This window comes from Vipera ursinii (assembly GCF_947247035.1).
Source record: "Vipera ursinii genome assembly, chromosome: 8".
NCBI classification, from domain to species: domain Eukaryota; kingdom Metazoa; phylum Chordata; class Lepidosauria; order Squamata; family Viperidae; genus Vipera; species Vipera ursinii.
In genome coordinates this window covers 20714753-20738914 of record NC_139519.1, presented here as the reverse complement: position 1 = coordinate 20738914, position 24162 = coordinate 20714753, and the positions used below count along the sequence as shown (strand labels likewise).

At 40.9% G+C, this 24162-nt stretch overlaps 1 protein-coding gene across 3 annotated transcripts in view; it reads right to left on the bottom strand.

Moving 5' to 3' along the window:
* Positions 1-24162, bottom strand: part of NTM (neurotrimin) — a gene marked incomplete at its 3' end in the record, with an annotated part of 227829 nt that overhangs the window by 16478 nt on the left and 187189 nt on the right. For all 3 annotated transcript variants that reach the window (XM_083368626.1, XM_083368627.1, XM_083368628.1), the window contains exons 4-6: positions 6015-6149; positions 4561-4681; positions 385-536 (exon numbers count right to left, since the gene is read on the bottom strand). In XM_083368626.1, the coding sequence (XP_083224752.1) occupies positions 385-536; positions 4561-4681; positions 6015-6149 (408 nt within the window). The remainder of the gene's footprint in view (positions 1-384; positions 537-4560; positions 4682-6014; positions 6150-24162) is intronic.

Sequence of the window (24162 nt, the reverse complement as noted above, 5' to 3'; positions counted from 1 at the left end):
AAGTAAATATATAGTTATCCTTGCCAGGTTAAGCGTAAGATGATAAGAGGGAAGTTATTATAAGTGTTGACCAATCTCATAATTTATTACATGGATTTGTGTCTTGATCTGTTCTGATTTTATGTAGCATTCCATATAAGTAGGTCCTTCTTTGATTTACCTATTCTTATCTTCACTTATAATGTGACAATTGAGCCAATTACACAGAATGAGGTTGAACTTTCATTCCATGGGTATATTCAACTAGAGACTCATCTGTCGTGTATGTTTTAATTTGGATTCCTATAACAAAGAGGGAATGACCTGAGTGGCCTCTTCCAACACTATCCTATAGTTCTATCAATCCCGGTGCCAGCTGTATCCATCAACTTATTTGTTACTTACCATAGAGAATAATGCTAGCATTAGTGTTTCCTAATTGGTTGTAGGCAACACAAGTATAATTTCCATAGTCTTGCTCAGACACATTGAAGAAAGTAAGACGGGAGAAGAAGGCCTTATTTTCCACTTTCAGCCCTTTCTGTCCTTCAAGAAGCCTGAAACACAGGAGTTACAATGTTAGGCACACATATACAAGCAAAATTCCAAAGATACAGACGCACATATTTCATTTATTAACACAGTTGTTGTCAGGCCCAAATAACCAAGAGCATTTGTTGTGTTCAAAGCACAAGAGTTTATTGTTGCTAATTCTAATATAAGAATCTAGTTGACTAACGGTCAAAGTTAAACTGGTACCAGATAAGGGTGAATGGGATTGTCTGGACTTGGGTCTCTTGTGGCATCATAGTGACTCTAAGCTGATGGCACATTTAACCCCTCCTTCCAGCTAAGCCTCTTCTTCTCCTTCAATTGTATATAGTTTCTAATTTGAGAAAAACCTCAAGTAGCTTGTAAGAAAATTATAAGAGAGTAGTAAATAGAATAATGAAATAATAATACCAATTATTATTAACCCAATAATGAGTGTGATTAGTTGCTGGGGAAAGCCAATAGAGTAACCCAAGGTTTCAATCAATGGCTGGGTACAGAGTCTCCCTTGCACTTTCTAAATTTCCTTTTCTTCCTGGCTTCCTACTTTTTCCTCAGCATAGTTTCAGATCTCTTTCCAATTCCTCTTAGTGTTACTTTTGAATTTGTTGAAGGTGGCAAAGGCTAGCATTACAGCTTTCCACTTCTCTAAAAGCTTTCTAAGTAACCATACTTCCTAATCCTAAAAGCTCCATAGAAAGAATTGCACCTTTATGATTTTCCCCCCGAAATTTCTTTGAAGTGTGGAAAGCCACATAAGCTGTAGAACTTGGAACAAGTCTATAAAAAGAAAAGCCAGGACATTCACACACACACACACACACACACACACACAGAGAGAGAGAGAGAGAGAGAGAGAGAGAGATTCATTCTCCATAAATATCTGCAAAGCCACCATTCTCTACTCATCCATCAGACTTCAGTTCCTTTGTGAAACTGAACGGGACAATAGTAAAATATGAAGGGAATGTTTTTCTGCATGGTATTATCAAAATTATTCCAAAGCTGGGTCCTGATCCTGTAATGGAAGGGACAGGTCATTCTGTAGGAAACAGATCATTGAAAAGAAGACCCAACTATGTGGGTGATCCTGAAATCATGCATGGACTCATGCATGGACATTAGGAACATCAAATGGAGATGAATATTATCGAGGTCATCTAGCCTTGATGCTATAATAACACGAGTATCTGAGCTGTTCTTTTCATCAGTCCAGATCATCAGTGCAGATATTTTAAAAAACAGATGCAAAAGATGTGTGACAAAGCAGCTGGTGCATAACTGAGCAGGTTCATTTTGAACAAATAGTTTAAGTTAATCAATAATAATCTCAAAGGCAATTCCACATTATAGAGCCAAATGCAGAAACCCAGTACTGCCGAGGTGTGAATTGTGGAGTCCTTGGTGCTCTCTGAGCTCAAACATTTTGCTGCCTGACCAAGTAAGGTTGTCAATGCACAGCCAAGCTCAGAAATCACGGTTCAAACCTGAGCAATAGAGATTCTCTCCTATTAATGCACGGATCCCAATAGCTGAGCTGTACCACAAAAGAAAGAACGGTCACAAGTTCGCCCGTGGAGATAAAACAGTTATAAAAGACTGCTGCGATTGTTTGTAAATTGTATTGCTACCTATAATTTAATGTATTTGAGTGCTGTAACTAGATTCGACCCTCCTCGCTTGGGGACAAAGCTGATGTAATTTTCCATGTTCGCACAATCCCTTTATGAAGAGCTTTCGCTTAAAATATATATTGCAACTGGTTTAGCCAGGGGTCTAGTCTCATTCCAGGAGATGGGTTCATTGAAAGAAAAGAAAAAAAATAAATCCCTGCCACTTTGTAGCCTGGGCATCCGTCAACTAGTTCAGGAGAACATTTTTGATCTTTTTTTTTAACCAGGGTTTAAACCTAGTTATGGTAATGGTGTTGATCACACTTGTTGATCTCCTGAGATGGTGGGAATACATGCATTCCTTTTGATCTTCCTTGATCTCTCAGTACCCTTAGAGATTATAGTATCTTTCTGGATCAATTTAGGGGTTGGGAGCAGGAGCCCCAACGGTTCTCCTCCTTCCTCTACATAAGTTCCAGTCAGTGTTCGTAGGGGAAACAGACATCCAACTAACATCTAGCTCTAAGTCTCTTTCTGTGAGGTGCCACAGGACTCTTAATTTGCTCCATTCCCATTTAACATTCAACCCTCTACAAGATGGCCTCCCAGCATGTGTCAGTTCAAGCTGGAACGTACAAGAGATGACCTCCCAAAAAAGATCTGGAGATGAAAGGAACAAAATGCAACTAGAGAAACTGTATTTACTTCACAATTATGAAGGTCTTTTGTTCTATCCCTTTTTTCACCATCCAAGTTCCTTCATCCCATTTCCTTCAGTAGATAATTTTTCTGGTATTCTTATGTGAGCTGAGGTGGTGCAATGGTTAGAATGCAGTAGTGCAGGCTACTTCTGCTGACTGCCAGCTGACAGCAGTTCGATTCTCACCGGCTCAAGGTTAACTCAGCCTTCCATCCTTTCTAGGTCAGTAAAATGAGGACCCAGATTGTTGGGGGCAATTTATGCTGACTCTGTAAACCGTTTAGAGAGGGCTCTAAAGCATTGTGAAGCAGTATAGAAGTCTAACTGCTATTGCTATTATTTATGTGTTGCTTTTCACTTAGCTGGTTTCTTTCTGTGTTCCCTTGTTTTACCTTACACTGCCCTGGCTTGCTTTAGAACAACTCCTAGTAGTCTGCTACTAGGATAATTGATGAAATGATCCCATAATTGGAGACTGCCACATGACTGATAACTTAAAATATCTTCATCAGATGGACAATATCTTCATAGTTGTTTTTGGATGGACCTCTGTAGTCTGCCTCCTTGTGATCATTAAGATGGGAGAATGACCCAATTTCTGACAGGAATCCACTGTAAGAACTGTAACAATGATCTTTTCCTGCCTTTTCATGCCTTGGGACCTGTGATAAATAGGCTCTATGTCTGAATCCTGGAAGAATTGTGTCAGAGAATATCTGGCGTGAATCCTGACAACAAGAGCTGTGATTCAAAATATTTCCAGACCATTTACAGAAAAAGCATGTTTTTGTGCTAAGGGTATGTGCAACGTGCTACAAAGCACCTCCCACTTGATAGAATCACTTTCAAATGCCAGCGTCATCAATCTTCTTTACAGAATAACTTATAATTGGTAAAAAAAAAAAATCAAGTCCAAACTGCTTACAATTTAAATTTTGCTAGCAAGGAGAACAAAAAGGGAATAGAGAAGGCAGAATGGAGTAAGACCAGGTTGATCAGTGATGAATGAAAATAGCAGTAAGTGGAGAACGCAAAAAAATTGGATGTGTTAGGAGAAGGAGATTTACTGAAGGAGGTGACTAGCTCTGATCTGTCGGTTGGCTTCATACAAAAGCTAACAGGAATCTGTCAGTCTCCCTCAAATAAGCCAGGGTTAGACTTGATGGGCTAAACATCCATTTCCAATTGTGTGATTCTATATATTAAAAAAAGGCAAAGGAATCCCTGCGGATTTTACTCCGCTGGTCACTGCTGACTATAGGGGATGGTGCTCAACTCGGTTTCATGGCCATTGAGCCAAAGCTGTCCGAAGACATATCTGTGGTCATGTGGCCAGCATGACATCACAGAGCGCTGCTATCTTCCTATCAAGGTGGTACTTATTTATCTACTCGCATTTACATGCTTTCAAACTGCTAGGCAAGAACGGGAGCTCACCCCATCACGTAGCACTCAGGTCTTGAACCTGAGCTGCTGGCTTTCCAGCCAACAAACCCAGTGGGTTTGAGCCACCGCGCCGTCTGTGATGCTTTATGATGGACACCAATTCGTCTGCACGTACACACACATGCATTCAAACACACATGCTGCCTTTTTCCTCCATATTCCTCCATTTTCAGAGTAGCAGAATTACAAGATATTTAAGGAGTAGGTAGTTTCTGTTTTAGCAACTGTGACAACCCGTCCCGCCACGCCACCCTTGAGTAACTCATGTACCGTTTGTCATCTTTATACCACTGGAATTCCGCTGATGGAACTGCAGAGGCCTCACACTGAAGGATGCCTTTCTGACCCACTGGCACACCAGTGTTCTTAGTGTCTGAGATATATGGTGGGTCTGCAGAGAAAGGAACAAGTTAAGCAACTAGGGAATGGATTATTATTATTATAAAACGTTTATTCATAAAACATGAAACTCAGTCAACTGAACACTCAAATTGACTGGCACTAATGGTTGACACGGGTTGCTGCCAGCATCCTAGGTATCAACCAGGTATCTATTTTTTATTATTATTATTATTATTATTATTATTATTATTATTATTATTATTATTATTATTATTATTATTTTATTACACTGCTATTGCTTCAAAAACTTTCCTTCCTTCTTGAGTGCTTCACAACAAGCCATTCATGTTTCATCTGCAAGGTCCTCTTAGAAAATATCTGGGATATGAAAGTAATGCCCAGAACTTGATAAAATGGCTTTATTAGCCCATCTGAAAGAAAGAACTTCCAGTTGTGGTGATATATTCAACAATATGTACAATCCACACTCTCCCAGGCAGGGAACGATTAATACATTTTGGCCACAAACATCTGTAGCCTTCAGAGTGACAGCACATCATTTGTTTTCACATTATTTTGCTATGGGTGCAAGAGAATGTGCATCCTGAGGATGGTAAGGTGTATAAGGACCCATAAGTAAATGACATAGCAAATATATAAGGTCATAAGGGTTAAGTTAACCTCTAAATGAATGTAGGCTTGTCTGCATGAATGGAAAACCTGTGGGCAAAGGAAGACTATTGATTCAGTAAACAAGACACCTTGGGAATTGTGATCCCAACACATTGTGGACTGTCCAGTTTGAGAAAGCATATCAGCCCTAGAATACCTGCTTCAGTTTGTTAAGCATGAATTTTAGGGCAGGTATGCTTTCTTGCATGGGGAGGAGGTTACCATTGTTTCAATATATTTGTTAGTATTCAAATATATGTATGTGTCTGTTTTTTGTCCTTTTAATCCACATTTGAAAAAAAAAATATTTTTGCCTAATTTTGTTGTGTTTTTGTAAATTTTATTTTCATTTTTTTTTGGAGTTTGTATTTTAACTTTTTGAATAAAAATAAAATTTACCAAGGACAAAAGAATACATACTTCAGTTTGCAATATAATTGTTTACTCTCTCTTAGCAGTTGCCCAAACTGTGAGGAGGCATATTAGCTATTAAGAAGGCAGGTGAGCTCAGTGGTCGACCCCATCATTTTCATGAATAAGGTCCTAGATTAAATCTCTTAAAATATCCAGCTAACATTCTTGGCTAGACTGAGTAAAGGTTAGACTTAAGATAAAGCATCTGAATGTCTTTGTTAAGATTAAACCCCCAAAAAGCAGTGAATCCTCCTTCCTCTGAGCTGCAGGGTAAAGAAAAATTCAATATTACGCACAGTTTACGGTGACTTTTACTCTCCGCACAACAGGAGTTGCAACATCGTTGGAGGCACTGCATTCATATTCCCCCGATTGTTCCCGGGTGATGCTCATGATCTCCAAATATTCATCTTCACTCATGAATCCTGAAGCTGGAGAGGGCCAAATAGGAAAAAGAAGGAAGGAAGGAAGGAAGGAAGGAAGGAAGGAAGGAAGGAAGGAAGGAAGGAAGGAAGGAAGGAAGGAAGGAAGGATGAAAGACAGGAGGGAAGGAGAAAGGGAAGGGAGGGAGAGAGGGAAGGAAGGGAGGGAGGGAGAGAGGGAAGGAGGGATGAAAGACAGGAGGGAGGGAGAAAGGGAAGGGAGGGAGGGAGGGAGGGAGGGAGAGAGGGAGAGAGGGAAGGAGGGATGAAAGACAGGAGGGAGGGAGAAAGGGAAGGAAGGAAGGAAGGAAGGAAGGATAGAACAAAGGAGGGAAGGAGGGAGAAGGAAGGAAGAGAGAGGGAGGGAATGAAAGTAAGAAGAAAGGAAGGAGGGAGGGAAGGAAGGAAAGAAAGAAAGAAAGAAAGAAAGAAAGAAAGAAAGAGAAAAAGAAAGAAAGAAAGAAAGAAAGAAAGAAAGAAAGAAAGAAAGAAAGAAAAAGAAAGATAACAGAGCTAGACTATGTAGCAATGCAATAAGGTAGTAAAATATAGAAAATAGAGAAATTAACTTATCACCAGGTATCCTCTTTCATGCAGCACCAACGCTATCGGTATTTCTAGATTCTACTATAAAAACATTCTCTTCATTTATTGAGCCTCTTGATGTGGAAAACAGAAACAGGGCATCTGAATGAGCTCGGAGGCAGCCTGGCTTGGCCATGTGCCACCGAATACCTGTGTGCACAAGGTTCCAAGTCTGTTGATTTCTTTGAAGAGGCCGAGGGGAACTATTCCCTTCATCTACAGCAGAGGAAATCCTAGTTTGATGAAGTTCAAATGAGACAAGGAGAGTCTCCTCAAGATCTCTTAACTTACATTAACGACACTCCAGAAACACACATGGGGCATGTTTTTGAACATGGGTAATCCAAGAAAGACACATTTTCTAGAATGGGGGTTGTTGCAAAGACAATGAGAAGGGTTGTTCTCTTCTGATGGGCCTTTTGGGGTCTTATGCTGCTTGACTTTAATCTTCCCCTTCTCCAAAATAAAGCTGCTTCTGCTTTCTGTTTGGATTGCAATTTTACCCTGGATAGATCAGCTAAGTCAGGGGTCCCCAACCAGTGGGCCTTGATGAGTTTTTGCAACTGAGCTGTGGAAACGGCCGGCGGGTGCTCATGAGCACATGCGCATCCTCATTGGCATAGAGCAGGCAACCTTGGCTCTTCTATGACTCATGGACTTCAACTCCCAGAATTCCTGAGCCAGCATGACTCAGCATGGAAACCTCTCCCTTTCCCCTCAGCATGGCTGGCTCAGGAATTCTGGGAGTTGAAGTCCATGAGTCATAAAAGAGCCAAGGTTGCCTACCCCTGGACTAAACCTATAGGGCTGAGAAGGTGTGCAGGCACACATATACATACATAAATTGACCAAAAAAAATAATAGTTGCCTTCAAAATAAAAGCCATGCAGTTGTATTGCGTGCATGCTGTACACTTATTCACATTTGATTTCTAATTTCTGACTGACTTCACGTGGTCTGGACAAGCACAGCCAAAGGGCAGGATGAGGCCCAGGGACTGTAAAATGCCCAGGTCTGGAGTAGAGAGATAAAATGCATCAGATTCAAAATATTTTCTTTAATATAGTACAACCGTTCCCCAAAGTCTCCCCAAATACATACATCCACACACTCCATTCGCACAGACCGCTTGAAAATTCATTTCGACGAAATCTCATCCGTCATCCTCAGAAGTGTGACACTTCTCCCAGAAGAAGGAAGCTGAAGTCACCAGCCTGAGGATGACGGATGAGATTTCGTCGAAACGTTGCCCTGATACCTCCAATTTTACGTGGGAAAAAACCCAAATGACCAAAGATCTACACACACACACACACACACACACACACACACACACACACACACATGTATATATATATATATATATATATATATATATATATATATATATATATATATATATATATATATATATATATATATTTCTAACTTGTTAACGCAACGAATCTGTCTGTTTTTGTGAGCGAAGCTGTGTGTAGAGAGAGGTAAAAATCACAGGCTGTACACCCCAGCTTTGTTCACTTATTCAAAACAGCCTTGATCTCTGACATCAGAAGAGAATAAATCAAATATGGAATCAAAAAAACTGGTGCAGGAAGAAAGGGAGGAAGGAGAGAAGGATCATGAGGATTGTAAGAGGTCGGTTCAAAAGGAGAAGACAGATAGCGTTGTCTTATTTATTTATTTCAGTCCACTCCATCTTCTTTTATCAAATATTTGCAGCCATAATGATGTAATTACTGAGCAAAGACTGTCTGAGACCAGTGTCACACTTAATATTCCCATTAATTTTAAATGGTAGTCCTTGGTACATATGTGTGGCAATTGGTGTCATATTTTAATTAGGCTTGCCCTACACCATCTGAAATTAATAATAGCTCGAATTACCAGTGTAAATTATGAATTAACATTGCTGCAGCATTAGGAAATAAATTAGCTCTGGACAGCTGTTTTCTGCCAATGGATGACAATGGCAGAGAGGAGGTTTACACATCTCCCACAAAGACATACACACAGGTGTAATTCAGCTAGTAGTAACAGGAGGTAAAATTATCTCACCAGCAATGTCCCAAAATACACAATGCTTTAAGGTGTAACTGAAATTCTGGCTTTCTGATGTCTTACTGTGTCAATTATAACACCACTTTGGCCTAGTGGTTAAAGTGCTGCCCTAGTAACCAGGAAACTGTGAGTTCTAGTTCTATCTGAGGCATGAAAGCTGGCTGGGTGACTTTGGGTCAATCACCAGGGTGCACTGTGAGTTCTAGTCCCACTTCTTTGGCATGAAAGCTGGCTGGGTGACTTTGGACCAATCACTCTTTCTCAGTCCAACCCACCTCACAGGGTTGTTGTGGGAAAAATAGGAGGAGGAAGGGAGTATTAGAAATATTTGCCATCTTGAGTTACTTATAAAGTAATAAAGGTGAGCTAAAAATCTAATAATAGAGACAGATAGATATAGATGATAGGTAGATAGAAGATAGAAGATAGAAGATAGATAGATAGATAGATAGATAGATAGATAGATAGATAGATAGATAGATAGATAGATAGATAGATAGAGTGCTGTATCAACTAGGTCTCTTACAGAGAGAATGATGATGGATCCTATAGCTTTCTTTTTTTTTCACAACTTATTTTTTTCTCTCCCACAAGTTGCTGAGAGAAGCAAATCTTCAGAGAAATTAAATGTCCCCACTAAACTATTGGAAAAAATAGGAAGGAACCCAAATCACCTTTGCCTTGTTCTTTCCTACACTGCAGTGGCAAACATATCTTTTTGCAATGCCCTGACATTTAAATAATTGTTGTTTAAATAACGGCATTCCTTTTAACACACGTTTGCTATACCAAAATCTTCATTTCAAATAACACAAAAGGGCTAATTTGTAGGACATGTTTATAATCCAGACACTTTCATCTCTCTTTCTCAAGGCTGTCAATAATAGAAAGCTATCTTTTCATAAAACATATCCTTTTTTTAAAAAAAATATGTGATTTTGGAATGATATAATGTACTGTAAATCCCCAAGCTTCCTCCAACGTGATTTGTCCTCTAGCTTACAAAAAAAGAAAAAAAGATTAAGAGGCTTTGCAGGAGAAACTCACTTGGCTTCTTGGATAATTCTTTCAGAATTAGTTACTCAATTAACTTCTCAGTCTGTTCTTTCACAAGGAAATAATGAAACAGATGAATGGGTTCACTTAAGTCAGAAATAACTACTCCACCCAGTTGTGTCCTGTGGATAAATTCCACACTAATTCTCAAGGGGTCTCAAGATAGATTCTCTGGGGTTTCTCAAGAGACTTCTGAAATTTATTTGGGAGTGGAGAGGAACCCACACATATTAGGCAAAAATAGTGTAACAAGAAATGTGTTCCCTGTTTTGGACACTTCCCACATCAATCTCCAGTTTTGAGCTCAAACAGACAAAACAACTCCATGATAGACCTATACCAGGGGTAGGCAACCTTGGCTCTTTTATGACTTGTTGACTTCAACTCCCAGAATTCCTGAGCCAGCCATGCTGAGGGGAAAGGGAGAGTTTCCAAGCTGAGCTGTGCTGGCTCAGGAATTCTGGGAGTTGAAGTCCACGAGTCATAAAAGAGCCAAGGTTAGTCTTCAACTTATGACAGTTCTTTAGAGAGCATTAAATATTTACAACGGCACTAAAAATGGGAGTTATGACCATTTTTTTCACACTTACAATTGTTGCAACTTCCTCATGATCACATGGTCAAAAGCCTGTTGCTTGGCAACTGGTTCGTATTTATGACAGTTGCAATGTCCTGGGTTCATGTGACCTGGGTTCATGTGACCTCCAATAATCTCAGGCACTGTCTAGAGCAGTTCTTTGTTATCATCCAGGTCAGGGGTCTTCAAACATGGCCCCTTTATGACTTGTGGGCTTCAACTCCCAGAATTCCTCAACCATGCATGCTGGCTGAGGAATTCTGGGAGTTGAAGTCCACAAGTCATAAAAGGGCCAAGTTTGAAGATCCCTGACCTGGATGATAACAAAGAACTGCAGAATAGTACGTTGAGGTATGTGGAACATGTTTTTTGGGAGAATGCCAAACAAAATTCCCAGTGATCTAAGGAAAGATAAAGGTATCTATATTCCAGATAATCCTTTTCACCTTTTAAGTCAGGAGTCACCAACCTTGGCTGGCTGGAGAATTCTGGGTGCTGAAGTCCACATGTCCTAAAGTTGCTTAGGTTGGAGACTTCTGCATTAAGTGCTCTGCAGGGTGAAAATACACACTTGTCTTCCTCTTTCAATTCCTTTTTGTAGGACACGGGAATTGTAAATCACCCTAATCCTTACTAGGACTTTATAACCACGTCAACCAATCATGTTTTTGGCCTTAGGATAAACTAACCATCAGATCCCCCCTTTTCTCTCTGTTCCCATATAATCTAATTGAGTGCCTTCTTTAATTACTTTCAGAGTCAGCCTACATTTCTCAGAAGGCTTTTTAATGAGAAACTGTCTGACATCAGCTTCTTTTTTCAATGCTCACCCCAACTCTCCAAAAGCTGCTTTGCTGCATTTTCCCAAAATATTCTCTATCTCTTTACCTGTGTGAGAAAAAGAGGGAGGGAGGAAATGGAGGGAGAAGGAAGGAAGGGGGGAAGGAAGGAAGGAAGGAAGGAAGGAAGGAAGGAAGGAAGGAAGGAAGGAAGGAAGGGGGAAGAGGGAAGGATGAAAGACAAGAGGGGAGAAAGGAAAGGAAAGGAACGGAAGGGAAGGAAGGAAGGAAGGAAGGGAGGAAGTAAGGTAGAGGGAGGAGGAAAGGATGAAAGACAAGATGGGGGAGAAATCAGGAAAAGAAAGGAAAGGAAAGGAAAGGAAAGGAAAGGAAAGGAAAGGAAAGGAAAGGAAAGGAAAGGAAAGGAAAGGAAAGGAAAGGAAAGGAAAGGAAAGGAAAGGAAAGGAAAGGAAGGAAGGAAGGAAGAGGGAGGGGGGAAGAAAGATGAAAGACAGGAGGGGGAAGGAAGGAAGGAAGGAAGGAAGGAAGGAAGGAAGGAAGGAAGGAAGGAAAGGAAAGGAAAGGAAAGGAAAGGAAAGGAAAGGAAAGGAAAGGAAAGGAAAGGAAAGGAAAGGAAGGAAGGAAGGAAGGAAGAGGGAGGGGAAGAAGGATGAAAGACAGGAGGGGGAAGGAAGGAAGGAAGGAAGGAAGGAAGGAAGGAAGGAAGGAAAGGAAAGGAAAGGAAAGGAAAGGAAAGGAAGGAAGGAAGGAAGGAAGGAAGAGGGAGGGGGGAAGAAGGATGAAAGACAGGAGGGGGAAGGAAGGAAGGAAGGAAGGAAGGAAGGAAGGAAGGAAGGAAGGAAGGAAGGAAGGAAGGAAGGAAGATTGCTATTTGCATTTCATGTGCCTTGATGAAGGATGTAAAATGATGGAGACACTTCCTAACAGATTTTCCTCTTTTCTTCTCCTACTGCTGCTTTCAACATAGGCAGAGCATCACCAAAAAAAAGCGGGGGGGGGGGGATACAATTGCCAGGGGATACAATTGCCAGAGATTTCCTTATGGTCGCTGAGGAGTTGCTATTGTTGCTCAACCTTTAAAGCAAAGCCATATTTTGTTTTTCATCCCATCAGTAAATATAATCTAAAGCCAAAAGCTTTTAAAATCTCCATCCAGTGGAGACAGTTTAAGGGTGTGGGGTACCAAATCAAACATGCATCCACTTTCAAGCTAAGCATTCATTTGCTAAGTTTCAGTCTCTGGAATACATTATTATCTTTCCCCTCTTTGCCCCCTGTAAAATGAGATTTAATACAGTCTTTTTCTGCAGCATACCCTGCTGGACACTAGCAGACCTCTTATCTGTCCGTGAAGGAAGGCGTATTTTGAAAATAATTGCTAAAAGACTCTGGTCCCGTGGCCGCTGCCTGTTTTTGCCTATTTATAAGAGGAATCTTTGTTGAGAGACTTGGGGATGCATCTCATATATCAGCAGCCACTAGGAATGCGGGCAAATGCATAGATTGGAGTCTGAGAACTGAGCCAGAGGTTAAGTAAACAGTCTGTAAACACAGTCCAGGTTCCAGGAAAATGCAACAGGTCACAAGTGCTGGTTATGACTACTGGGATCCATCAGGTAATCCAAGCCTGGAAGAAACATTTGTTTACCTACAGGAGGGGAATGAAGATCACCACGATGTACAAAAGATGTTGAGACTCTGGAAAGAGTACAGAGAAGAGCAACAAAGATGATTAGGGGGCTGGAGGCTAAAACATACAAGGAACGGTTGCTGGAATTGGGCATGTCTAGTTTAATGAAAAGAAGGACCAGGGGGGACATGATAGCAGTCTTCCAGTATTTGAGGGAGGAGGAGGAGGAGGAGGAGGAGGAGGAGGAGGAGGAGGAGAATGGTGGGGTCCTTGATGCTGTCTGAGCTTGGTTGTTTTGTTGCAGCCATTTCATTACCCAACTAGGTTAATACCATCAGTGCTACTGCTAGTCTAACATCTTCCCAGAGGTGAAAAGAGATAGGTAAAGGGCATATCAGTGATCGTGGGGTAGTGGTGGCAACGCCGCTTTTGGAACTCCTGAACCAGGTCCTAAGGGGACATTGTAAATTTGAACAGTCACCAAATGGTTCGTCATTAAGTGAGGACTGCCTGTATCTCTTCCTTCTCTCTGAAAAAAGAGGTGGACCATCAGTGATGGCACTCAAGACCGTCGTTTGCTTCGTTTTGTTCCTCTCCTGCATGGCAACATCAACAGATGCTTTTGGAATTCTTAGAGGATAAAGTCTTAATAGTGGTGCTTGTGAATTCCATCTTTTTAAATTTATACAGATTTATAAATAAACACTGAGTGGTGATTTTTATGTAAGGCGTTGCTTTACACAACACTATAATGCTACAGATTTAATTACTGCCTGATTAATGCTCTTTACACTGGCATACTGGAAATTAAAATCAAATCCACAGAACCAGATATATCATTATTTATTATTGCATATTCCCTAATTAGCTACAATGTAAACTGCTATTTTAAATATTAAGAATATTAAGAAGATACAGAAATACTAATCTGATCACACGTTCTTCTGCCAGCTTTTAATTTTTGTTCATACTTCCTTTTGGGGGGAGGGGGGAATTTTACTTAAATGTAATATTATAGGAACAATTATTTGGTGGGTGTTCAGACAACCACAGAAATTAGTGACAATTTAGAACGTGCCCCTATACAACTCAATTCCTATATGGGCAAACTCTGTTGGGTTTGCCCCTTATTAATAGGACATCAGATTTCAACTTTAATCAAATACTGAATCAAGTAATCAGATAAGACGTGTGATTAACTGACTAAGATTTCCATAACTTAATTTTCCATAAATGCTTTAGAATTCTCAGCCAGCATGACTGAAGGGAATTTTGAGTATGCATTGCCAGCGCCTTTGAAAATAATATGTGCACACATGAGAGAATGAGAAGGGGGAACAGAAAAATCCTCTGAAGAAGCAAGCTATCGACATTTCTACATATTCTGCTTAAGTCATCCATATTTTGATGACCTCTCACTATAACGTAATTCAGAACTTTTCCCAGTGGCATCATATAAACTTTGAACAACCACAGGCTTGGACTTTCCCATTTCTACAGAACAAACTCCCATTCTTTATGGAATCAGTCATCAACAGCTTCACATTCTGCATTCCAGGGAGGTTCCACATCTACTCAGAGATGTTCCGTTCCATCTCCCTCTCCCTCCCTCTGTCTGTATGTTTGTGTTTCTGTGTCATACACTGAATGGCCCAACAAAGTAGCAGGCATTCTGTTCAGGAACATCTGCACAGTGTATGGGCTAGATTCTTCCAAGTCTAGATGGGAGATTCCAGAGAAGGACGCCGGGTAAGATCCTCTGGGATTCCCAGATCCAGATAGACAGGCAGGTGCTGTCCAAACAAGCAGATGTTGTGGTAGTAGACAAGGACCAGAAGACAGTGATGGGGGCAGATGTGGTGGTGCACAATGACAGCAACAGCAGGAACAAGTAGTAAGAGAAGCTGGAGAAGTACCAGGGCTGAAGGAGGAACCAGACAGGATCAGATTGTGACTCCTAAGCTAGGAGAAGGGCATCCAAGTGTCAGGACCCACCCCAATCCACATCTTAGGAAAATAAAGAACTCTTGGAGCCAGGTCTTGTCCAAAAGGAGTTTTTACTAGGACATGATCGGTTGTGGAAATACAAGACAGGATCTGGCATTGTGTTACACTTTGATACTTTATAAAGAGTTCCCGGTTCAACCCCCTCCCCTCAAACCCATTTGGTCAGACCCACACCAATTAAACTTAGGTGTCAAACCCTTTCGTGGGAAAGAGGGATCTTCCCGTGCCTTTATGACTATTGCCTCCTTCTTTTTCAGATTCAAATGGAGATACAAACCAGATCTTCTTCTCCCTTACCTCCCTTTGTTGTCCTCAGTTCCAAAGGTTTTCCCTGGTCTTTGAAGACAGCCTACAGGCAGGCTGAATAAACATCTTCTCTTCTCCCCTCGGGAAAATGGCAGAATCCAGGGAGGGGTATAATATTTTAGACATACATTTATGAATGGGATATAAATGAATTCTGACACCAAGCTTCCTTTCCAGAAAAGTGCAGTGCTAGGAACAGCTAAGATCCAGTGTAGAACTTCAAAACTCCTAGGCCTCTGGTAGAAGACCTTGGATTGAGGAAGCTGTCTATTTGTCTGTCTTGTCTGTCAGTCAGTCTGTCTACATATCCATCTATCCATATCTATCTATCTACCTACCTACCTACCTATCAATCAATCAATCAATCTATCCATCCATCCATCCATCCATCCATCTATCATCTATCTATCTATCTATCTATCTATCTATCTATCTATCTATCTATCTATCTATCTATCTATCTATCTACCTCTCTCTATCTCTCTATCTATCCCCCTCCATCTACCATCTATTAACTATCTATCTGTCTGCCTGTCTGTCTGTCTGTCTATCTATCCTCCTCCATCTACTATCACACACTCTCTCTCCATCCATCCTTCCACTCATCTAGGTTGTTATTCCTTTTCCTTTGGGACTTTTTGAAATGCTAAAGGGGGTAAGGAAGAGGAAGGGTAATTATCTGAATCCAGCAAGTTTGAGGCACTGAATCAATTCAGGAAACATGAGAGAGTTATGTGGATTTCACAAGCAGTCTTTTTTTATATACAGCATACTATGAAAATATATGGTGCCCTCTTCAAAAATATTGTTTGCAAAAAAAGGCCTTATTATTATTATTATTATTTCATACTATGCAGTCCCTTGAGGTAATGCTTAGGGGAATTTTTTTTTTGCTGCTCCTGGGAATTAATTTTGTAACTCACCCAGACCATAACTAATTAAAACAGTCTTTCAAAGTAACAAACAAAAGCATTTTTGTAAGCAGAAACAGAGGGGTGTAAGATTAGGGAGTTGGTTTACTCAGCTGTGCTAATTTGCCAGACTTTGAGCCCACACTGGAGATGGACAAATCTTTCCAGTTCTGGTCTTTATCAGATCCAGATATGTCTACTTGCTATTTCATTTCTGCATCAATCTGTAAATTTATTTGGATTTCCTTTGAAAGAAACCCACCAACTTCCCATTTGGCTTCAAGCTTCTAAGAGCTCATTCAAAACAAAACCCTAAATAAATACAGGAAGTCCTCGACTTATCGGGACCAGAGCTTCTGTTGCTAAGCAAGGTGGTTAAAAGTGTCGCACCCAATTTTGTGACCTGTTTTGCCATGGTTGTTAAAAGCAAATCGCTGCAAGTTGTTAAACGAATCACGCAGCTAAATGAATCTGGTTTCCTCCCATTGACTTCGCTTGTCGGAAACTAACTGGAAAGGTTGCAAATGGTGGCGACATAACCAAAATCCTGGCTCTTGGTAACCAGCAACTATTGATGAGGGTTACAGCACCCCAGGGGTCATGTGATCACCATTTGCAACCTTCCCCACGGGGGTGCTGCATAGTCTTAAGGGCGAGGAGTAGAGTCACTTTTTTTCAGCATCGTCATATCCAGAACTGAAGACGCTTCTTGGATGAGATGTGAAACGTTAAAAAAAAAAACAACATCCAGAAACTCCAATTGTCTTTTGGAAAAAAAGAAAGAAAAAAAAAGAAAAATCTTGGGCCCATCCATACCAGAAAGTTCAGAATGCTAGAAAGGTCTTTTCAATTTCCCTTCCCTTCCCCGTGTGGGTCTGCACAGACAGTTGGGAAGTATTCCCATGAAGTTGGTGGCTTTCCAAGTTCCTACAGTAAGGCCAAGTCTCCATCTTTCGCCTGTGGCTGTTTTTGTTCCTCGTTTAATGGTCTGCACCAAGGACTTGGATGCTTCTGATGGTTCTGGGAGAGAAGCAGCTGTACGCTGGCCAAGGTCTACCAGCAGCTGGTGAGATAGCCTCCAAGATAGCGGATGATTACTTGTCCTGTCAAGTGGAGAAGCCAAGGGGAAGCTCTGGGCCTTCAGCAAGGCAGTTAGGAAAACGTAAGGAGTAAATGACTGTTGCGGTTGCCTTCCTCCATACCCTAAGCATCCTCTTGAGGGAACTGAGCTACTACCAAAAGACTTCTTTGGATAATGCATCCAAATGCATTAGAGTCTTTATTTAGAGTCTGAATTTCTCCTAAGCAAGACTCTGCACCCAAAGACACAAGCCTGACCCATCCTTAATTATAATGAGCCTTGATTATGACAACCCTCCAAATCGTCATCTCCAGCAACCAGCACTCAGATAAGCAGGGATTAAGACCAGACAAACAATCAAGCAGAAAACAATACCTTTGATCAAGGAACTACCCAGGAGAAAAGTGGCATCACCAGCACGCCGTCTACTGCATATAAACAGGGAGCAAAGCTCACGCTGATGATGTTACCTAATCGGGTAATGAACTAATGGAAACCAAGAGAGCAGCAAGGACTCCACAGTTCAACCGTGAGCTACGGATATTCTCTTCTAATTGGACAAAGTGCTGGTGGGAACTGCATTAAGTTAATTGCCAACCAGACATTGTTTTGTAAGAGAGTAACATCTCCACATTCTATCACTCTTTACCCAAGAACAATGATTTCTACTATAGCATTACTCCTAACCAATATGATTTTCTGACAGACCCTCCCAGTTCTGCTACCATCTCCAAACTCTGCCTTGGGCTTGTAAATGGACATGGAATTTCTAAATGAGTTACCCCATGAAAATAGGTTGTAATATAAACCTCCTCCTCCTCCTCCTCCTCCTCCTCCTCCTCCTCCTCCTCCTCCTCTTCTCAATGCAAATTCACATCTGCCCATCCATAAGCAACTAATTCACAGACCTCTGCAAACCTGTTTCTTGAAAGATGACACTAAAAATAAAGCAATAACAACAATAATAATAACAGCAAGCCTACCTGGAAGAAAATGGACAAGACAAAATAGAGATGTTTTAAAAAGACTTGGGCAACAAGCAAAAGAATCTAACATAATTTAACACGAAGCTGGAAAAGCAGCAAGACCCATATTTAATTTCTACTTTAAAAAAAATAGAAAATTTCACTTTTTTTCCACTTTTTTTTTTGAGATGCAACCTAGTTATTATGACCAATTTCAGGGGGGGGGGGAGAAACCCTTTAATTCCCCTCTATATATTTTCTTCCATTATACCCCCAGAGCCTGGCTGCAATTCTATACATTTTTTGTCAGAGACTACATTTCACTGAATTTAATATAACTTCTGAATAGAGATATGTAGGGCTGCACTATAAATATCTAACGGTCTGTGCAGCTCAGCCAAAAATATATGTAAAGCGAACTAACCAACAGCTGTTGCTTCCTTCAGAAAGAGACTCTTTGATAGCCACTTTCCATAGATTGACAGTATAATGAGGACTTTTATTTTTATCATTGTCTTTGATGTTATGGGGAGTGGGTTGCTTTTAAATTAAATTAAAATCAAACTTTTGATTACATTTCCCATATGCACGTGTGCCTCACAACCAAAAAAGAAAAATTCTCCTGGAAGTGTTTTGTGTGTATGTGTGTGCGTGTGTGTGTGTGTGTGTGTGTGATTGCAACATAACACACAATTTGCATGTCTCAATCCCTTCTTCAGCACCTCCAGCTAAGTGACCCTCGGTGTGCCAGAATCAAGAAAGGATAATGAGGATGAAATTATCGATGCACTCAAAGGAACCCAGCCAAGTTTGTTAATAGCACTGACATCTCTTTTGGTTCTTTGTGTCCTCTCCAAAGGTGGGTGAGAGGAAGTGACAGCAGGGGAGGAACTGGAAGAGAAAAGTATAAATAACAAAACTCTATCTCCTACGGAGCAATGGTGATAAGGTAGAGTTGGTACATTAAAGTGACTGTCACATGTATGCTGGAGGACCTGAGGCTTCCCAAGGCAACTGCTGGATGGGAACTCATCTGTCAGAAGAAGGGAGTGTCAACAGACAAGCAGATGTTCCAGAAGCAATATCAAGCAAGGGTTGGATAAATTGGAGGGTAGGGGGTTATAGCTGTGTACTAGAGCAATCATGTTGGCACACAGGAGCTCCCAAATTTAACACAGGAGGTTTTACAATCAGATTATGTATTAAAAAAGAAAGAAAAAGTGGAATAGAGCTCTTCATCTAAGCAAGAAGTAGTCACGGAGAAATAATGAGCTAGTTTGGGGAGTGTTCATGATTCACGTCTCATAAAACATGGAGGAACTCTCAACTGTACTATTGAAAATCACTAGACTCTTTCTTTATTATATCCTATGCGTAAGAGTTAACTTTGGTCCTATCTTCAGACCCAGAGAAGTTCACACCCCACAGGCATCTTCCCAGCTTCTTCTAACAAAGCCCTCTAAAGAAAAACTGTCAGATTTTCCCAAAGAGCAGAATCTATAGTTGAATAACTCTTCATCAGACCCCAGGTGGGTTCAACCTCTTGCTGTGACAACACCTGCCCATGCTGGCTAATTAGAACAAAAGCTATAGCGAGCCCTGTTGTATTTCCCTGAATCGGTAAGCTCTATGTCTTCACCTCTCAAGACTCCAGAGGGGAAGCAGGACCTACATGATTTTGTCCTCCTCGACTTCTTCTGTTTTCATGAGAAAACTATATATATATATATATATATATATATATATATATATATGTATATGTATATGTATATGTATATGTATATGTATATGTATATGTATATGTATATGTATATGTGTATGTGTATGTGTATGTGTATGTGTATGTGTATGTGTATGTGTATGTGTATGTGTATGTGTATGTGTATGTGTATGTATGTGTATGTATGTGTATGTATGTGTATGTATGTGTATGTATGTGTATGTATGTGTGTATGTGTGTATGTGTGTATGTGTGTATATGTGTATGTGTGTATGTGTGTATATGTGTGTGTATATATATATGTGTGTGTGTGTGTGTGTGTGTGTGTGCTCATCTCCATTTCAAAGCCGAAGAGCCAGCACTTGTCTATATGTCTCTTCTGTTCATCAGAATGTTCCCCCAAGAATCTAGAGAAAGGGCTAGATGAGGGGTAGGCAACCTTGGGTCTTTTATGACTCATGGACTTCAACTCTCAGAATTCCTGAGCCAGCTGGCTCACAAATTCTGGGAGTTGAAGTCCATCAGTCATAAAAGACCCAAGGTTGCCTACTCCTGGGCTAGATGGAGAGATGCAAAGAGATGCTTCATATTTTGAAGTTCTACATATCTACAGCAACCCTACCTGACATCCGCACGTCCTTAAAACATTCTGGATTGTATCTCTCTCCTATCCGAAACGAGAACTCTGCACCTGCTTTGGAAGCCAAATATATTATGGAGATAATTTTATTAAAATGTTTACAGCAATATAGCCATTGGCATTCAGCTTTAATCGATAGCAAAATTTATTGTCCTTCAAGGTGAACATTAAGGTAGCTTCTCAATGGTCAATACTCACCTCGAAGGTCTATAAATCTGTACACTACCGTAGCCGAAGTTGACAGCCGCTGATTCGAGATTAGTAAAAGGAAAGCCATGAAAGATTGCTTCTTTTTTTTCCCCGAGGCAAAAGACTAGCTATTTAATTACAATCCCTACAGCAATTCAAAGCCAATTTACAGGTGCCTCCTGGTAATAAAAATTAGCACGGCAAGAACTTGTTGCTTCGAGTGACATCTTAAAATGAAGGGTCATTCGTTTCACATGGCACTCTGTAGTTGCCCTCCGTCCAAATGTGAATCGTAAATACAGACATTAAACAACATTGATAATGAAAAGCAGCGTAAATGTAATGAAGGAAAAACTGAAGTGCTCACTGAATGATTACTAATAGTCCATAGTGAGATATACCCCATTGGCAGTACCCCTAATTGTTTTTTTTTAATACAGTATATATATATTGTTTTACCCCAAAAGAGATCTAACATACTTTTTAGATTTGTAGATCAACATAGAGAGGCATACAGGATATCATTTCTTTTTGTGACAATATTAGGATGTAATTTTCCAGTGATGAAATTGGATGGTGGCAATTATCTGGTGGTTATTAGTACCGCTGAACTGTAAATTTTCTGATGATCTCTTGTTTTGAGTAACCTATATCTCACAAAGGGTTTTGAGAATAAACGTGTGAGATGTTCTAGCTCAGAGGTCCCCAACCTTTTGGGCACCAGGGACCGGTTCCGTGGAGAGAGCTTTTTCCGTGGACCGGAGAGTGTGTGGTTTTGTGTGCTGTCTGCATCCTGCGAATGGGGCTTTGCTTGTTTGTGCGGACCGGTTGCTGGCATGCTGCAGCCTGGTACCGGTCCACGGACCAGGGATTGGGGCCCCCTACTCTAGCTGATCGAGAACACAGAAAAACACAAAATAGCAATAGCGATAGCACTTAAGACTTATATACCGCTTCATAGTGCTTTACATCTTGCTGGCATGCTGCAGCCTGGTACCGGTCCACGGACCAGGGATTGGGGCCCCCTACTCTAGCTGATCGAGAACACAGAAAAACACAAAATAGCAATAGCGATAGCACTTAAGACTTATATACCGCTTCATAGTGCTTTACATCTTGCTGGCATGCTGCAGCCTGGTACCGGTCCACGGACCAGGGATTGGGGACCCCTACTCTAGCTGATCGAGAACGCAGAAAAACACAAAATAGCAATAGCGATAGCACTTAAGACTTATATACCGCTTCATAGTGCTTTACACCTCTCTCTAAGCAGTTTTACAGAGTCAGCATATTCCCCCCCCCCACAATCTGGGTCCTCATTTTACCAATTTCGGAAAGATGGAAGGCTGAGTCAACCTTGAGCCCTATCAGCACTGAACGCAACATTGTGGTCTAGTGAATTTATTAATATTCCCCAGCAATTCCCTTTACCATAAACCCAAAACTGTCCCAATCACCACAACCAATCACACAGCTAGGAAGCAAACATGTTGTTCCCAGCCACACCTCCCCTCTATCTGCTGTTATAAATAGCTTTCGGTGCAGCCCATCAAGATGGGCAGGACCCTCTCCTCTCGAGTAGTCTGGCTGACTTTCTCTGCTCCTGCCTTTTCTGTATGTGTTCTTGGACCAAGTGCAGAAGGCAGTCCTCCTCCTCTTCGCTGGCCATCAGCCAACCACAAGCTTTCCTCAGCTGGAACCTCAGCCAACACCCTTCTAGCCAGCCATTCAGAGCCATCAATCAACTCATTTCCTGATGTGCTAGGAATTGGCTCATCCTCATCCTCTCCCAAGCTGACATCTGAGGAGGTATCTGAGGAATCATGTAAGGGAGACATCACACTAACATGCAAAGTTAATGTGGGAAGCTAAATTCATTTAACAACCACACAATTCACTTACCAACTGTAGTGATTTGCTTAACCATGACAAAAAAAAGAGATCATAAAACTGAACGTGATACAGTCACCTTGCTTAACATTGGAAGTTCTGGTCCCAGATGAGATTGTTAACTTGAGAACTACCACTATGCAACTGTATGTTATTATATACACGTCAGGCTAATTAATAATAGCTGAAAAAGAATTTGGGACTCCAGTAAAATCAGTGTCAGAGGGTACTTAAAAAGTCAGCTGTCATGTTTACACAACACTCCTAACCACATCGTTTAAAGCCCTAGCGGATAAAGACTAATTTTTAGTTATTGTTAACTGGATTTGTTTTCTAGCTTAACGTGTGGTGCAAATCTGATTTGTCTGGTGAGCCTTTGGTTCCATATACTGACCAAATTGTTAACTCAATAACCAGATAATATATGTTGTGGGAATGAAGCCATTGTTTCAGCTGGCTTATTGGGGTCAAGGATAATCCTAATGACATTTCTCCAAGAGGAAAATCTCACCGGTTTTAATAGGAATTTATCTTGATGGGATTACAGCTTAAATGAAGATTTGCCTGACTGCGTATCCTAGTGTTTTATTCCAGTTTTAAATTCTATTTATTCTCTTAATTTGTTTTATCTACTCGGAGCCTTCAGAATGTCAGAACTATTGAAATACAGCTGGCAAATCTCCCATTATGATTTGATTGTGAGGAAGTGGAGCTTCCCCCCACCTCCTCTTTTTTAAGCTTCAAAGTCCTCGGAAGTTTCCCGCTGTGAATAGTCAAACAAGCCATTTCTTTGCTTTGCATCTCTTCTCAGCTAAGAAATATTTATGTTCATTCCTTTTATTGAAATCCATCTGTTGCTTGTTCTTTTACAGCTGACTGGCTGACAACGCCTTTTATTTTGCATCTATTCCCCAGAAAAGGAGATATACCAATGACTTTTTTCTCTCCATTGTCCTGCCTCTGCCTTTATATTTATAGTATTTATAGCAGAACTACTAGATTCTGGAACAGCTTTGTTCCTTATGCCAGGGGTCCCCAGCCCCCGGTCCATGGACCGGTACTGGGCTGCGGCATGCCAGCAACCAGTCCACACAAACAAGCAAAAGCCCATCCATGAGATGCACTCTCCGGTCCGTGGAAAAACTTTTCTCCACGGACCTGGTCCCTGGTGGCCAAAAGGTTGGGGACCTCTACCTTATGCCATCCCTCTTGTAAATTTGCAGGATTCTTTTTTCTTTTTTTTAACCATGTATGTGCGTACATTCGAACTAGACTGCGATGTTTCTCTGTGTCACATATGTGTGGGCATGTGGGTATATGCATAATGGTTTTTTTTCTTTTTGAGAACCGAATGCAATGGAATTTCATCTGAATGCATGCTGACTAGTGTACATTTAAAGTGACAATAAAGTTTTTATTCTTCTTCTATTCTTTGACTCTCTGTTCTTCAGTCAGGCCAGGGGAAGATGCCATTTGCCGCCTAAAGCTCCTTCTGCATCGCCCCTCTTCACGTACTTCTCAACTCGCCATCCCGGTGGACCCCAAATTTCCATTGCTAAGACAGTTGTAAAGTGAGCTTTGACTCCCCCCCCCCAGTTAAGTGA